General features: G+C 33.6%; 1 protein-coding gene across 4 annotated transcripts in view; it reads left to right on the top strand.

Annotated features, from left to right (window-relative positions):
• LOC107624875 overlaps positions 1–18565 on the top strand; it is a 21408-nt gene that overhangs the window by 929 nt on the left and 1914 nt on the right. For 2 of the 4 annotated variants that reach the window (XM_016327348.1, XM_016327346.1), the window contains exons 2-9: positions 2911–5919; positions 6353–6592; positions 9735–10460; positions 11036–11863; positions 12056–12760; positions 12855–13673; positions 14197–14964; positions 16575–17434. In XM_016327348.1, coding sequence (XP_016182834.1) covers positions 2950–5919; positions 6353–6592; positions 9735–10460; positions 11036–11863; positions 12056–12760; positions 12855–13673; positions 14197–14964; positions 16575–17434 — 7916 coding nt within the window. In that variant the 5' untranslated portion in view covers positions 2911–2949. Of the gene's footprint in view, positions 1–2886; positions 5920–6352; positions 6593–9734; positions 10461–11035; positions 11864–12055; positions 12761–12854; positions 13674–14196; positions 14965–16574; positions 17435–18565 lie in introns of all 4 variants that reach the window. The other 2 variants (XM_021115405.1, XM_021115406.1) reach the window with 2 other exon arrangements.

The raw sequence follows: 18565 nt of genomic DNA, 5'->3' as shown, positions 1-18565 counted from the left end.
AAAATTTTTTTAAAATTAACCCACTATATTAAAATTTCTGAATTCGTATCTGAATGCGAGACGGATTGAGATGGATTGATAATTCTACCTAAATAGATTAAACCTGTAACAGCCCAGACCACCCGCAAGCACGATATTGTCCGTTTTGGCACACAAGGCCTCACGGTTTTGCTTTTGACGATAGGGATGCTAGCCGAAACCCCCCACACTCACTTGTCAAAACGCGTCATGCTAGGGAGAGGTATCCACACCCTTATAAGGCATGTTTCGTTCCCCTCTCCAACCGATGTGGGCCTTACAAAACCGAATTTACTACTTCTGAATAAATAAGAATGAAATTAGAGCAATTCTTAAAAAGAGACCAATATAAAAATATAACTCTAAAAAAATATAATATAAAAATTAAAGATATTTACACATTAAAATTAAAAAAACTATTTTTATATATAAATATTTAAAACGCCAACAAAACTACTCACAAAAGAATAAAACTAATCTTTTATCCATAAAAATAAAATGAATTTCGAATAACAAAAATACCCAACTCAAAATTTTGTTTACTTCCTCCAAAAATTAATGAGAAGTCTTAAATTAGGAGTGAACTACCAATTCGACCCTTGCTCCATTTTTTTAGAATGACAACGCGACCTCTCAAGACAAAAATGATTCACTTCGATTTCTGTCCTCTATTAGTTTTCTGTGGATGTTTCTCCGTTAACTCTATTACCTGACTTATAAGAAAACTAATTAACCAAACTAACCACTTGCTCATTGTAGAAGGAAGGGAGTCACTAGTAGTTAGGAGTAGAATCTTTTCTGTTAAAATCAATTTCTGTTAGTAATTGGTAGTTAGTTAGAAGCAAGCTAATGTGGTACCTATTTATATATCTATATAAGAAAGATAACTCTAATAGTATAACTTAGTTTTGCCATTCAATACATCTAAGTTTCTTATCTTCCCTCTCCTCTTTCTGTTACAACATTCCACACGCTCTTGTTACAAACACTGCACCATTTATCAAACTCCGAACGGAAAAAGTTGACGTGTCAAGTTTAGAAATGGACAAGAGCCTAATTATTTCTAAATTCAAATTAATTAGCAGTTTATTTGTCCTTATTTTTTAAACAATATATTTTTTAAATTATTTTTTATTCATTATATTAATATTTTTTTAATAAATGAGGAGTGCTACACATACAAGTCATTTTTGTTTACAAGTCTTACAAGTTGGGTCTAACACGCGCGTCACTGAACCATCTTCGCGTGTTTCATCTTCATTTCCTTTTTTACGAAAAAGAAGAAGAAGAGACACGAAGAAAGAAGAGGAAGAGGAAGAGGAAGAGGAAGAGGAAGAAGAAGAAGAAAAAGAGGCACAAAAAAAACGTGAAAACGGCGTGAATATAAATGACTTGTATGACTTGTATGGAAAAGCGTTCTCTCTTTGCCTTCGATCTCCTTCTGTTTTTTTCGATTTTGATGGTTTCTGAAATCAAGCTTTGAAATTGTTTTGAAGATGATGGAACTTCAGAAATACACCCGAACGATTACAAAAATACACCCAAACGATTACAGAAATACATCCAAAGGATTACAGAAATACACCCAAACAGTTACAGAAATAAACCAAACGATTACAGAAATACACCCAAAGGATTATAGAAATACACTCAAAGGATTTAAGAAATACACCAAAAGGATTTAAGAAATATACCCAATATAGGGGGAGACAGTATATTTCTTCTTAAAATCTTTTAATGTTTTGCTGGTTAAGGATGAGGCACATGACAGAGACAATCTAAAAAAAAATCTAGAAGAACAGTAAAACAGTACCTTGAATAATGTTTCTTCGTTTTTTCTGGTGATTTTGATGAAGGAGAAAAAGAAAACGAAAAGAGGAGAAGAAATTTCAATAAAAAAAGAAGGGAGGAAGAGGTGGTGTTGATGACGATGATAACGATAGAGAAAAATTACGAAAAAGAAGAAAAAGAGATACGGAGAAAGAAGAAGAAGAAGAAGAAGAGGAAGAGGAAGCACGGAGAAAGAAGAAGAAGAAAAAGAGGAAAAAAAAAACGTGAAAACATGGTGAATATAAATGACTTGTATGACTTGTATGAAAAAGCACTTGTATGTGGAGAATAAAAATTATTTATTTAATTTTGGAATCGGAAGAAGAGAGATGGAGGTTGGGGATAAAGAGTAGGGTTAATTTAGGAATTTTGGTTAATTTTTAAAAAAGTCAACAAAAATTTCATGGTTTGAGTACTTTTGTCATATGGAGTTCATTTTTATGGATATAAGTTAGTTTCATTCTTTTGTAAGTAATTTTGGCAGCATTCTAAACATTTATGGGTAGAAATGGTTGTTTTTTCGAAATTTAAATTTTGAGGGAGGGGTAATGCCTCCCTTAGCATACACTGGTCTCCGTCTCTGCTTATAAGATTAGTATTGCCATGAAGAGTATTGATTATTAAAGTAATATGATTGAAACCTTGTGTGCTTCCATCGAATGGCCATGAAGGCGTAATCAAGGACTTGAAAAGCTCATTCTTTGTTCTTCTTTTCTTACTCAATGTATTATATACACTACTCGACTGTAGTACTTTAGTCGTTGTGAACAATAACAATTGGAATTAGAGCAAACAAAAATGAACAATCAAAGCAGAATTTATGGATATTAATCTCAACAATACTTTTATGCTCAAATACACATATGTATTTTTTCATTATGTGCTTAAAATATACAAATTTTTCATCACGCAAAAGTAAAAATACTCTGATGTTGTACAAAAGTACACAAACGTAGTTAGATATCATGAAGGCATTTAACTAGACACTAATTTCAAAAAGTGTGCAAATGACCTTTTTTTCTATTGTTGAATTTACAGTTTCATGTGCATATATATATGCAGAAAGAAGATGTAGCGACCGTAGAAGTTCAAGAATGAAGCATGGCTCTTCCTACACCTCCTTTGCCAGATTGGCTAGTCAAATGGGTAAAAGAGGCCGTAAAGCAAGAGCTGAGCTACCTCGTGTACTATGAAAGTAACATTATTGATCTAAAAAATCAAGTTGACAAGCTCAAGCTAGAACAACGGAACTTGCGTTATAAGGTTGCAGAGGACGAAGACCGGCATGGGAGAGAAATATACGATGATGTGTCAAAATGGTTGGACAGGGCTGATACAATCATTTCTGATTATGAAAAGTTCCTTAAAGAAGAAGACCATGCCCATGCAGTATGTTTCACCGGCCTTCCTCCTAATTTGCTAGCGAGATATTTGCTTAGCAAAAAATCAATACAACTTAAAAAAGAAGCTGAGAGTCAGGTACAGAAGGCAAAGTTTGCTTGTATATCACATGGAGGACCACCTTCAGTGGGTCTTGCTTTGTCTAATGTTGATTATCAAAGCCTTCCTTCCAGAGCCACAGCCATGGAAGACATTATGGATGCATTGAAAGACTCGAGTGCTAGAATGATCGGTGTTCATGGGCCATCTGGTGTGGGGAAGACCACTCTAGTCATGGAAGCGGTTAACAGAATTCAAAATGATAAAGAAAAGCCCAAGTTATTCGATGTACTGATCATGGCAAACGTGACAAAAACTCCAGACATAAGAAAGATTCAAGGGCAGATTGCTGACATGCTGTGGATGAAATTAGAAGAGGAGAGTGAGGAAGGAAGAGCAGGTCGAATAAGAGACAGATTGAAGAAAGAGAAGGAGAGCACTCTTATAATCCTCGATGATCTTAGCGCTAAAGTGGATTTGAATATATTGGGGATTCCTTGGCACACTGGCGATGACAACCAGAAGAATTTCAAAGGAGGGAAGTCCCTTGGCTCAAGGGTTCCTGAGGAGAAAAAGACAGAGCAACAAGACATTGCGCATGGTGTGATGAAAGAGAAGAAGGACCCTGATGGTTCTTCACCTTTGCTAATGTTGACAACAGAAGAGCGTTATAAAGGTTGCAAGGTTTTGCTGATCTCTGAGGTGGGACAAGTGTTGAACCAAATGGACGTGAGGCCGGACATAGTTGTCCCTGTGAACCTTTTAAATGAGAAGGATGCAAGGACCTTGTTCAATAAAATGGCTGGTATAGGTGACAAGAGCCTTGAACTTGGAGAATTACCAGCTCAAATTGTCAAAAAGTGTGATGGATTGCCAATGTCGATAGTTACAACTGCAAAGGCATTGAAAAACCGGAGCCGCTTGGTTTGGGAGGAAACTCATCACAAGCTTGAAACGCAGGCATTGGCAGGAACACCCGAGCATTCTACACGGGTGATTTACGATCTATTGGAAAACGAGGAGCTCAAGATAACCTTCTTGCTTTGTGCTTGTATGGATCATGATGCATTAGTTTCAGATTTGGTGAGACTATGCATTGGATTGGGTTTTCTTCAAGGCATCTACACAGTAAAGGACGCCAGAACCAGAGTGCAAGTCATGCTTATGAAGCTCAGAGAGTCGGGTTTGTTGTCTAACAGCTATTCAAGTGATCGTTTCACAATGCAGAATCTTGTTCGCAATGCTGCATTGTCGATAGCATTCAAGGAGAGGCACATGCTCATGTTGACCAAAGGAAAAATAGATGAATGGCCAGATGATGATGAGCTTAGAAGGTACATTGCTATTTCTTTGCGGCATTGTGATGTCAATGAGGCGATTACTAAGAGGATGCAATGTGATAGACTTAAAATCTTGGAAATTAACAATGATGATCCACAATTACAACTTCCAAATGATTTTTTTAAACAAATGAAAGAGCTCAAAGTGTTGATTTTAACTGGTGTTCATGTGTCACTGTTGGATTCATCCATTGGTTCTCTAACCAAATTAAGAATGCTTTGTTTGGAGCATTGCACGTTAAATTCCTCAAGTGAGGAATTACGCGTCATAGAAAACCTGAAGAATCTAAGAATTCTTAGCTTTTCAGGGTCTAATATTGATTGCTTGCCTGTTGAATTAGGGAAATTGTCTAAGCTGCAAACTCTAGACATAAGTAATTGCCCTAAACTTAGAGTCATTCCACCCAATGTAATCTCACGTCTTACTTCTTTGGAGGAATTGTACATGAGAAAGACTCCAATTCAATGGCCAAAGGTTATCAATGGAGCTGAAAATGATGAGAGGAGAAATGCTAGCCTATTAGAATTGGGGGGTTTAAATCAACTGACAAATCTTGACATACAAATACAAAGTGTGGATCATTTGCCGGAGAACTTGTTCTTTGACAAGTTATCTAGTTACAAAATTGTCATTGGCTCTTTGAGTAGATATTTAGAAAAAGATTTCAAAATACCAGAAAAGCATGAATTGTCGAGATTTTTGGCAATACATCAAAAAGGTGGAATTCACATTCATTCTCAGAAGGGAATCAAAATGCTGTTCGAAAGAGTTGAGTATCTGTTGCTAGGAAAACTCACTGATGTTGAAGATCTGTTTTATGATTTGAATTTGAAAGGATTTCCCCATCTCAAATATCTGGCCATTCAAAATAATCATGACATCCAATTTCTTATTCACCCCAAGGACAGGCAGCAGCATCATGAGAAGGCTTTTGAGAAACTGGAAACTCTTGAACTCTATAAAGTGACGCAAATTGAGGAAATATGCTTCTCTTCATGTTTACTTTCCAAGCCCTCCTTTGCAAACTTGAAAACCATCAAAGTCAATTTCTGTGAAAAATTAAGGCATCTTTTCTCTACTCCTATGCTTGAGCTTCTATATGCTCTTGAGACAATAGAAGCCTCTGATTGTGACTCTTTAAAGGAGATTGTCCCCGTAGAGAGCACTCATGAAAATAAGATGCTTAAGCTCCCTAAATTGCGCACTTTGACACTACAATCTTTACCTGAGTTCAGTGGATTCGATCCCATACCAACAACAGAAGGCAACAAAATTCTATTTCATGAAAAGGTACTATCTAATTCCTTTTTTAGTTATCTCCCTCACACTTAAATAAATAAACATTTTAAAATATTTTTAAAACATAAAAAAATCAAAACTTTCTTTTTTTAAAAGTTAGAAAGATAAATTACTTACCTCCAATTATTTTTCTTTGTGAAAGAGTTATATTGTGCCAACAAATAGTTAAGAGTCCTAATTCATCCTCTTAATACTTAAAAAAGTTAAAATTTAAATATATATGTTAATTTTTGAAAACATAAGATTCAAAATTTTCCTTATTTAAAAATCCTAATTCATCCTCTTAATACTTAAAAAAGTTAAAATTTAAATATATATGTTAATTTTTGAAAACATAAGATTCAAAATTTTCCTTATTTAAAAATTAAAAGTATATATATATATATATATATGATTTTTTTTTGTATTTTTAAAAAATTGGCAGGTTGAAGTTTCAGAATTAGAGAGAATAGAGCTGAAGTTTATCCAAATTGACCAAATATGGATTGGGCAGAGTCCAAATTTTGGAAATTTGATCCATTTGGATGTGATTGGTTGTCACAATTTGAAATATTTGTTGCCATTCTCGTTGGCCACGAATCTGAAGAAGCTTCAAAGCCTTTATGTTGGTGAATGCTACAAGATGGAGAACATCTTCCTTGATGGACCCGTAAAAGTTGCTAAGGTCTGTAGGTAACATTTGTGGTTTTTTTTTTCCTTAAAAAAATATCATTTCTATTTTTTATAATGTCACATTGTCACTTTATATATGATTTTTTTAATATTACATGTATGAATTAAAAAAAGTGATATTATTAAAATAAGATTTGGTTTGGTAAAACTTTTAAAAAAGATGCCTCATTTTGTATTTGGTAAATCAAAAAGCTCATGTGCTATTAAAAGTTAGGAGTGCTTTTGAAAACATCTAAAGAAGAACTTTTTAAAGTTGACTTGTGTTTATCAAAAATAAAAAATCTAATATAACCTTACACATTAATTAAGATTCAAAATTAACTCTTACATTAATATCTATTATAGTATTTTAAATTTTAAAAACTATTTTACCAAACGCAATTAATGTTGCTTATGTTTATTAAAAGTTATTTTTAATTTGATTTACCAAACATAAATTTTACAATTTTTAAAAAATAATCTTTCAAAAGTTAAATTTTATAAACCATTTTTAAAAAATAAAAATTTTATCAAATTAAGTCTTAGTATAGTTATAACTTATTACTTTTTCAGATAACGGTCCCTGTATGTAGCACTTATACAAAGGAATTAGTTGAATATAGATTTTTTTTTTCTATCGAACTCCACACCACGATGTCTTTGCTGCCTTTCAACAAGCAAACTAACTGCAACACCCCATGAAACTGATTCAATAAATCTATTTTTTACTGTCGAAGCTCCCTCCTCCAATAAAAGTTTCACATCTAATTTAGATCATTTCAAAACTCATAATCTCTTATCACCAAACCTTGTTGATTAGACGCTGGGTATAGTCTTGAAAACGAGAGTTTCAAATTTTCAAACTACAACCACGTATCTTCTTAAAATTTCGGTCTCTTCTCATTCCCCATCACTCTGAATAGCCCATTGATCAACTTGTCATTCACATGTTATTCTTTTATTTGTAGATTGTATATGTCTTTCTATTGTCCTCTTTTACATGGAATTTTTGAATAAACATACAACATCTCATATAGAGACTCAATTATTACGAGAATAAATTATCTTTTTTCACAGGAAACAATCTTTCTTCAAAAATATCTGCTACCATTTAAAAAATAATGTATTTTAAATCATCGCATCTCAAAATTAATATCTCGATATTACCTCAAAGCATCTTAGTAATCTCTTATAATTACATAATAGAATCATGCAGTAATCAAAGTTGAGACCTATTTATTTTATAATAAAATTTAACAAATATGTCACACGTATTAAAAACCAAAATATCGGAGCTAAAATTTGATAGGAACAATTTGTTGGCAAAAAGTGCAATAGGAGTCTAGTGCAAATCCAACGGCCAGAGAGACATGGTGTATGATGAACCTGAGTAAGAGAGGTCCATGACAAACGTTACTAACTGTAAGTCTGTAACACGAGCTCGCGTTACTCAACTCTATCAAGTATCAAGTATCTACAAAGCTAAGCCGGTAAGTAAGTGGTAAGACACTGATACGAAACGGCGTCGTTGTAACTCGGCCTTCGTCTTCCTCTTCCCGGCGCCGCCATCCCAATCGGTGGCACAGTTCGGTCCCAAATGCCGGAGGTCCCTTCTTTAGTTTCTCTCTGCATCGACACACTCGCTCGCCAACTCTTCCTCCGTCTAAACTAACCCTAAAAATAAGAGTAAAACTAATTTCACTCCTGTATTATCGGAACACGCTGGCAAAAATATCTACACTTTTATTAGCAACAAAAAATATCTTCTAAAATTTTAAAAACACTATAAAAATGTTCAACAGTAAAGAAAAGTCTTTTTTGTTAAAGAAATTAACTGTAGTAGCAAACGAAAATGATAGAATGACACCATTATTGATGATGTGATATGTTTCTATGTATCCCCAAATGAAAAACCCTAATTTTCTAATAAATAACTAAATTATCCTTCAAAATATCCTTCCCTAACACCAAAGTTCCCTTAGACCATCACCACAGCAGCCAGCTCCCTTAGTCTCTCATTATAGCCACCACCACCATATCCGTCCTCCTCATCACCACCATACACTGCTTCCCTCCTCCTCCTCCTCCTCGTTCTCTTCGTCCTCTTCCCTACCATCACAAGCACACTACCTCCACTGAGCTGACAACTCCATGTTGGCTGCCAAAGCTACATTTTCTTATCTTCCCAACAACCAAAAGCTACAACACAACATGATTATTTATGGTTGAGTATTTTTGTAGCAATTTTAAAAATTTGAGGACTTTTTTGTTTATTTTCTTTTAAGTCACAAAAAAAAAAAAGTGAAGTTATTTTTGTCGTTTTGATAATTTAGAGTGCAGAATTAGTGGTTTACTCTAAGACTAATAATATTCATTCTTGTTTTTATTCTATCCAACTTGTATAATCTTTTGTTAGCCCCTAAACCCCTACTTCCAAACCCCTATATTTACACTAGCATTCACCTAAAAAACTTAAATAACAATGATTTTTAGAGTTAAATATTAACAAAAGTCATTTATGTGATACGTTACTACGATGATCTAATCGATAAGTGTCATGCTAAAATAGGTAAAGGTCAATTTGCCTCTAATTTTCTAATAAAAAGCATTATCCTTTAGTGTTGTATGAAAAGGGATAAAAACTTATATGTAGTTGTCTCATGTGATGTTAATAATTAAGAATTGTTAAATTATCTAACGATTTTCAACAGACAAATGCACGTGAGTCTCCACAGTTAAGAAGACATGTTGAGACCGATGTCAAAAGACACCACCATTCACACTTGTTTTTCCATTTAACCCCTCATCTACCATCTTTCTTTATCATGTAACGATTTTCAACTGTTAACATCATAAATGCACGTGAGTTTCTATTTAAAGAAAGCCTAAAAATCCGTTTCCCTTCTCTCTCCAAAAATTGTTGACCCTTCTTTGATTGAGGACCACTTTGAAAAATTAAGGACCATCTTCACCCATCACTTCAATTTTGATTGACCAAAGTCAACATTACTCATTTTATAATAATTAATCAAGTTAGCCTCTTTTTGCAGTGAATTCGCTCTTTTGTAGTTCGTGCAATTCATTTTTGCACCACCTAGCAGTGTTATTCACTTCTTTTAATTTGATTATTATATTGTTACGGTAAATCAATGCAGGGTGTTTCTTTTCCAAATTTGAAGAATATCAAACTGAGCAGGATGAGCAGTTTGAGAAAGATTTGGAATCTTAATGTCCCGGTTGGGAAACTGGACACACTGGTCATTGAAAAGTGCAATCAATTGGTGAGTGTTTTCGGTCATGACATGGAGGGAATATTTCAAGGACTAAGCAGCTTGACAGTTACTAATTGCAAGTCAATGGAAACTATATTTGACTTAGCCGCCGATCAGAACCGATATGCTACCGTACTGCGAGATGTTCATTTGGAATCACTACCAAAACTGGAAACTATATTGAGATGCAAGGAAGATCAAGAAGGGACACTTCAATTGAAATCTCTGCAGAATGTAACTGTTCATGATTGTGACAAGTTGGAAAATATATTTCCATTTTCCATTGCTGAACATCAGCTTGAAAAACTGCAATGTTTAGTGGTATCGGATTGCTCCAAATTAAATGAAATTGTAGCAGCCCAAAAAGGTACCAGCAACAACAGCAGCAGCAGCTCAAGTAATCTTGTTCCATTGGAGTTTCCTGAGCTAACCACCATTAAATTTTCTAAGCTACCAAAGTTTCAGAGTTTCTGTCCAGGACATTGTGAATTGAAGTGTAGAAAGTTACATGACGTGTCTATTGAATTTTGTGGCAACCTTGAACTATTTAGAGAAGAAAGCAGTCAAGCCACAACATCTGCACAAGGAAAGCCTCTCTTTCATGAAAAGGTAATATCAAGCAGCCTTTCAATTCATAGAAAAATTCATTTAATTTTACACAAATGTCTCGGTCGGATCAAGTTTATCTAAAGTGAGAAAGTAAAAGTCTAATCACCTTTGAATTAAGGCATGGTGACTCACATGATAGAGACTACAAATTCAATGATGATTAATCCCTTACTTTGTTACTTACAAATCTCCACTTTAGAAGATCTTTTTCCATCCTAGTCAATGGATTAGGTGAGAAACAAAAATACTACATGTACATAAAACACCAGTTTCCAAATCAGTCACTATATATTTTTTATAAATATGTGTTGTTTAACTCATTTTCAATGTGTATTTTGTATTTTAACGTGTATTTTATACCAGTGTCTGATTTTTGGTGTACAAGTAGCATGGCTTGATAAGAAATTATATTAACTTGTATGGTAGATGTCATGTGTTGATCCAAACCTTACAACAATTCATTTGAACCGATGTGAGAAACATTTTAACTACTCACCAAACACTTGAAATCAGAAGAATTTATAGTAAAAGAAAACTGTCAAATTTATACATTTGCTTCATTGTTTTCTATATAGGTAATGAATAAGTTGAGGTCGATGCATATTGAGTTACAGCATACAAGTTCGTCAAGTCGCTATCGACGAGACAAGTTAGAAGTTCTTCGCTTGTCCTGGTTAGAGGACACCAAGATTCTATACCGTTTCCTTCACAGCAATCCTTATTTGAAGAGCCTATGGCTGGACAACTGTCGCTTTCCCAGGTTGGTGGAGCCAAAGTCTGATGGAATTGAAAACATAGGAGTTGTTCCAAAGCTGAAAACCTTGAAGTTAACCAACTTACCATCTCTCAATGATATTGGCTTTGAACAAGACGCAATTCTACAAAGAATAGAATCTTTGACTTTAGAGAATTGTCCTAGTTTGGAGACTATAGTGCCTTCAAAGGAGAGAGTATGTTTCAATTTCTTGACCAGTTTGGAAGTTGTAGATTGTAAATGTATGAAATATGTAATGCCACTATCAACAGCTGAAAGCTTGGGTCAACTCGTCACAATGAAGGTAACCAATTGTGAATCTCTGGAGGAAATTGTATCAGATAATCATCACGGAGGTGAAGAACACAAAAAAGAGTCCATCATAGTTTTCAAACAAATGAAAGCTCTAGAACTTGTATCTTTGAATAATCTTGTTAGTTTCTGCAGTTCCAAAAGTTGTTCCTTTGAGTTTCCATCATTGGAGAAATTTGTGGTGAGTGCTTGCCCCAAAATGGAAACGTTCTCTGAAAAAGAAATCAAAACCACGCCAACAATTATGCAGAAAGTGTACATTGTAGGTGATGAAGAGAAGAGAATGTGCTGGGATTGTAATTTGCAAGATACAATAAAATATATATACAATAAGAAGGTAAATTGTGTTTCAATTCAGCTTCTTTTTTCTTTTCCACTTGAATAATGTAAAATCGAGTTACTTTCATCACACTTCATTTTTGTTTATTGCACTCTATTAGTGCTTTACATATATCCTTATAAGTTTTTGAGATTTATTTACATATCCTTATATGCTTGAATCATGGCTTTATTTGCAATATGTTGGCAGAAATATTATGAAGGTATGGACAAAATAAGTGTTTCTGAGCATTTGGTACTTGAAGAAGGCTGGAAAAATGAAAAAGCTCTTGACAGAGGTTGGTTTTACAGTTTGAAGACTTTGACGTTGGAAAGGTGTAAATTCGAATCATGTGCAATTCCATCATTTGTTCTTCGATGTTTGAAGAACCTAAAGGAATTAGAAGTGCGAGATTGCAAAAGCATCACATTCATTTTTGAAATGAATGACATCAAGGGAACATTCCAGTTGGAGAAGCTCACTCTGGAAGAGCTACCAAATGTGACTCATGTGTGGACCCAACAGGATAAACAAAAAGACAGCCGCTTTCGAAATCTGCAGCAGGTGACTGTCAAGTTTTGTAGAAAACTGAAAGCCTTGTTTCCGGTGGCCATAGCTAGAAATCTTAAGATGCTTGAGCAACTTGAAGTACGTTCTTGTGATGAGTTGCTAGAAATTGTTGAGAAAGATAGGAGTGGAGGTGGCAACACGGAGATTTTTGTGTTTCCTTATCTAATGAAGTTGCAATTGTATAACTTGCCACGACTAGCTCACTTTTATGATGGAAAGTTCACATTGGAGTGTCCAGAGTTAAACAATTTGTATCCATTCAACTGCAACAAATTTGAACTATTTCATACACCGCAAGAAATTAGTCCTTCAACTAATAGATCAGCCCTTTTCTCGAAGATAAAGGTAATTAATTATTCTCTAAAAATCCAAATCAACACAAACTAAAACAAGCAAATAAGCATGTCCTTTATTTTTCTTCTTGTTTTTCCTTTACCAGGACATTTCCAAGGTGGCAACTCTATACATGAGGTCGAAGGATACTTCAGTGCTAAAGTTATGGTTGCAGCAGTCCAGGGATCTTGAATATTTAACAGGACTAATGTTAGCATTTGATGATGATGTGAATAATGAGTACTCTACTTTGCCCTTTGAAATACTTGAGAGGACACCCATGTTACAAAGAATGGCAATGATCAATTCCACAAGCTTCAAGAAGATATTGTTCCCCTCTCAAAATCCCGAGTTCCTTGAACACTTAGAGTACTTGGCCCTAAGCTGCCTATTTGAGCTAAGCTCCATTGGCGGGTTAGACTACTTGGCAAAGCTCCAGGAATTAATTGTTTGGCATTGTCCACTTTTGAGGGCAATAGAGCAATATCCTCCCAATCTGAAAAAATTGAATGTGAGTGGATGTCATGGTTTACAGTGTTTGCTCACATCCTCTGCAGCAAGAAGCTTAAAGCACCTTGAGGAGTTGTACGTTCATGATTGTAAATCATTGAAAGACATAGTGCAAAAAGAGCAAGATGATGAAACAGCCACAGAAGAGATCATCTTTGAGCAGCTAAAAAGCATAAGTCTTCAACATTTGAGAAGCCTGGAATGCTTTTATCAAGGCAATGCTGCCTTGAAGTTACCCTCTCTGGCTTGGGTAAATATACGGATGTGCTCCAAGATGACCATCTTCTCTCAACAATTGAGAGATGAAGATCCTTCAAGAAAAATGAAAGCTTCTTTCTCCAACCCAGATGTTTCGGTCTTCGAATTTTCTCAAGAGGTTCTCAACGTTGTACTAGGAAAGCAGTTCTTATATCAGGTGCGGATTTTTATAAATTAATTAACGAATTTAATCATGGAATGACTGAGATGTGGACGATTATTTCCAACTTAAAAGAACCAAACCAAGATGTGTTACTTCAAAGATGTACTTTGCTTACTAAATTTTTGCCAAATATGATCTCATTTTAAGATGCTGAATTAATGGTTAAAATTCTGAATATGTTTCCGTGATAAATATAACATTGTGAATAAAAAGATAATACATGCTTAGTATTACAGTGCAAATTAAAACTGTTTATACCATAAAAGTAGTTGATAAGAAAAGGGATCAGATTTCATAAATTATAGTTATTGGTTACATATAGTTAAGGATTTATTTTTTTAGAAATCGTAAATTTCCCTTTTGGTGAATAAATTAAGTTTAAATTCTAATATTGTTTCAGTTTCCGTTATGCAATTATTTCGCCTCTACAACTCCTTGGTAGTATTTCATCAATTACTTTTCTATGAATCAGCTGATTGATAATAATATTAATAATAATTTTCTTCAATTATTTCAGATATATTTAACTCTGAATGATTATCCTGAATTGGAAGGAAAATGGGTTGGCTCACCAGAAGTCCCAGTTGAATGGGGTTACCCTTTTCTTAAATTAAAAACTATGGAGGTGGAAGGTTGTGACTTTTTAACAAATGCAGTTCTCCCATCTCATTTACTTCCCCTTTTAAGTAATTTGGAAACCCTGATAGTGAAGAAATGTAAACATGTTGAGGCAATATTTGACGTGAAAGATACATCAGCAAAACATGATGATCCTGTTACATTTCGCCTGAGTAAAATCATTTTGAAGGAGCTTCCAACCCTGACGCATGTTTGGAACAATGATCCCAAAGCAAGTCTCTTCAGCTTTCCATTTCTGGAGGCAGTTAGTGTTGATGAATGTAAAGGAATAAAAAGTCTATTTCCAGCATCAGTTCCCAAAGATAACCTAAAGCAATTAATTGTTAGAAACTGTGGGGAGTTAGAGGAGATTGTTGCAAAAGATGAAGCACTTGCTCAAGATGCAAATAACAAAGAGGCTATTGTTCTGTTCCCCATATTGACCAGTCTGGTGCTATGGGGTTTGCCAAAGTTGAGGTGCATTTGTTCTGGAATTGACAGTTTGTTAGAATGGTCTAATGACTTCAAAACTTTGTTAGTTTTTCGTTGTCCAATGCTCAACTTCTTTCTAGCAGTCATTCAGAATTCTCCAAAATCATATCCTGGGGATCAAGATTGTTTTGCAAGTGATCATGACAACCATGGCTCTGTTTCTTCACCACAAAAGGTATGGAATTCGGATTGAGCTATCTCGTATTTTGTTCATCTTATGTATTATTTGCATCATTTATGCTAGCTAATCAACTAGGATATGAGCCAACAACAACCAACTATTAGTTAGGCTGCACATAAGCCAAAAAAAATTTAAAACTAAATGGAAAAAAACATCCAAAATCTAAATAGAAAGAGTATAGGTAACCAACATCCAAACCCACTTTAGGAAGAAACCCAAGAGGCCAAGATGTGTTTAGTGACAACAATATATGTGTAATATAATATTTGATATTTGTTTATAATTTTAGAACATGTTATATGTTAATATAAAGTAAGATAATCAAGTATTCTAATTATTCGAATTAACTTTTACCAATTTGATTTTTATAAGGAAACTTTTAAATCAATAGTAGAATTGGTGAAACTCAAAGTTTACGTAAAATAGTTACAAACTAATTCTTTTAAAAAGAAACTTAATTTGCCTAAAATAAAATTAAAACAATTTTAAATTCTTTAAAATTGAAACAGTGTAAGTGAGAATAATAAAAAGAGAATTTTTTTTAAGTGTCCAATAATTTTCTTTATTTTCTCTTATATTTGGATCAACATTGCCTAAATCCAGCATTTTGGCAATTAAGCCAAATATAATGTAAACAACTTTCATTAGGTATTATTTGTATCCGTTCTAAATTTCAGTTACTAAAGCTTTGTTTGTTTGAGTGGAAAATGAAATGAAAGAAAATGGAGGGAAAGAAGTTGGAAGGAAAATGATTATTTTCCTTTATCTGATTGAAGAAAAAAATTAGAAGGGAAAAATTAAATAGTATAAAAGGCCGATGGGACCCACCATTTTTTTCTCCAATATTGGATGGAAAATTTGCTATGTTATTTTATTTCAATATTGCTTCTATTCTTTTTTCAATACATTTTATAATATAAAGGTAATATTATATTTTTGTAATATTTTTTTTTTATCCAAACATATTTAAAGAAAATAAAAATTCACTCAATTTCTTTTTTTTATTTTTTTTTTCTATTTCTTTCCTTCCAATCAAACAAGCTGGCTTAGCCTTTTGAAAAATTCACCCTATTTGAGGTAAAGCAAATCGAATCGGCTGACATTGTCATTCCTAACATTTAGTTAATAAAAAGGTAGATGAATAGGCATGTTAGCCTGTTAATGCACTAGTAATATCTACTTCTACTAATATAAAAAATAGAAATATGGAAGAGAATTGGTATACAACTATTTTGTTAAAAATACTCTTTATCATATATAATTTATGAGAGTTGAACCTATGACTTTAATTTTTTATTTTAGTGTAACATACTTTTTATCATAACTAATTTTAAATTTGATATTATTATTCACATTCATTTCATAAAAAAATAAATTAATGGACATGTTAATATCTAATACACTACTTTAGTATAAAGAGAAAAAGAGAAATGCTAGCTAATTAACAAATATTAATTTATAGTCTTTTCTGCTTTCTAATCCCACAAACACGGTCAATGTAATATGTATGATCACTAGTTTATTTCATATCTTAAAGTAAGAAAGAAAGATTCCCAATTACTTACCTTATCTTCATTTGATGTCTTATTGATTTCACATCCTAGGTTATGACCTCCGATTTGGAGAAATTAGTGCTGACTAAGGAAATTGTTATATTGATTGAGGAAGAACAACTTCATGTGGACTTCCAAGAAGCAAAATACTTGGGACTGGATAATTTCAACGATAATGAGTCAGATGTATTTCCAGATTGTTTATTCCGCAAGATGTTAGTACCGAAGTTAGAGGCGATTGAGCTAGTAGATTGCGCCTTCAAAGATATATTCCACTCAAAAAGCTCTGACATTGATTATTCCAAAATCCTCTCGCAGCTTACAACGTTGAGACTTAAAAATCTACACAAGCTCAACTCCATGGGGTTTGAGCAGCCCTGGATGGCCCCTCTTCTTGAAAACCTAAAAAGATTAACAATTTCGGAATGCAACTGTTTGACAAACTTAGCATCTTCATCTGTAGTGTCTTTCTTCTGTCTAACTGTGCTAAGTGTATGTAATTGTGCTGGATTGAAATATTTGTTCACATCTTCAACTGCCAAAAGTTTGGGTGCACTGCAAGAATTGTCCATTACCAAGTGTGAATCATTGGAGACAGTAGTGGCTCATGAAGAGGGAGATAAACCAGATGATATGATACTATTAAGTAGCCTTGGTACTTTGTCTCTCGACGAGTTACCACAACTTGAAAGCTTTTACACGGGGAATTCAACTTTGTATTTCTCAAAAATGGACAGCTCTAGAGTTTCATTCACCATCACTAAGTCCAATAAGATGAAGACTTTCTCTCATGGTGACGTGCTGCCCAGGTTCTTGCAAGGGAAAATAGATGAAGAGCGTTGCTATGGTGAAATGAATAGCCTTGTCCACAAACAGTTTGAGAAAGCAACTTCTGCGAACATGACTTACACGTAAGTGTGTTTAACTAATGCACGCATGCGCACACCAAGCGTATGCACACACACGTACACACATTTGCACACGCAGGTATAAAAATGGACTAGCTGTAACACCAAAATTAGTCACTAGTATAAAATAGAGGTAATGTCCAGTTTGATCCTTGAAATTCCCAACCTAATCAAAATAGTCCTTGATTTTCGGAAAGGACAAAATTGGTCTTTGAATTTACAAATTGTAAATCTTTGATCGTCTCTAATTCAACTGTCGCTAACATAGTGCTGACATGAAACATTACAGTGCCAGTGTGGCATTCCTACAGCAACGTGACTAAGACTTCAATATGATCAAATAAATGTTTCAAATTGGTTAATTAGACTCATTTTAGTCTCTGCACTAATATAAAATCAATTAATTAAAATGAGTCTAATTAACTAATTTAGAACACCAATTTGATCATATTGAAATTTTAGTCACGCCACCTTATTGTTAGGAGATGCCATAATGGCACTTTAACGCCCGTATTATGTTAATCACAATTGAATTAGGGACGAAGGAGATTCAAGATTTGTAAATTTAAGGACCAAGGAATTTTAGAGGTGAAACTGGATATTACCTCGTAAAATATATGTTAGAATACAAAATACACAATGAAAATAATTTAAACAATACATATTTATATATAATACCTGATGTTGGTGCATACATAGTACTTTTGTATACAAATATATTCTACTGTAGCTATCATTATAATGAATATGATTATTGTGGCGCACACACTTATAAAAAGTAAATTTTTTATATGATTATAAAAATTTTAATAACATTTAAGAAGTGTAACTAAAATTAAGATTATATTTTTTATTATTTGACAATATATTTTAGTTTCATCACTTTTTGCTACTTTATTTTGAAATATAAAAATATTACAAAATAGTGTAAAAATCTTAATTTTAGCTTTATTTTCTTCAAATTATCAAAATTTTAATAACGATAGTCATAGTAACATTCATATGTATAATATGATGAGCTGAATTAGTTAATTCTCATGCCCAAGCATATAATGCCGATTAACTCATGATTTCATCCATTTTAACACCTTGGGTCATTTTCATGTTCTGTATGTACTTAACTGTTTGGAAGTT

The sequence above is a fragment of the Arachis ipaensis genome, chromosome B02 (assembly GCF_000816755.2).
Source record: "Arachis ipaensis cultivar K30076 chromosome B02, Araip1.1, whole genome shotgun sequence".
Taxonomy (NCBI): domain Eukaryota; kingdom Viridiplantae; phylum Streptophyta; class Magnoliopsida; order Fabales; family Fabaceae; genus Arachis; species Arachis ipaensis.
The sequence above is the reverse complement of the archived record's forward strand: the minus strand, read 5'-3'. Positions and strand labels throughout refer to the sequence as shown.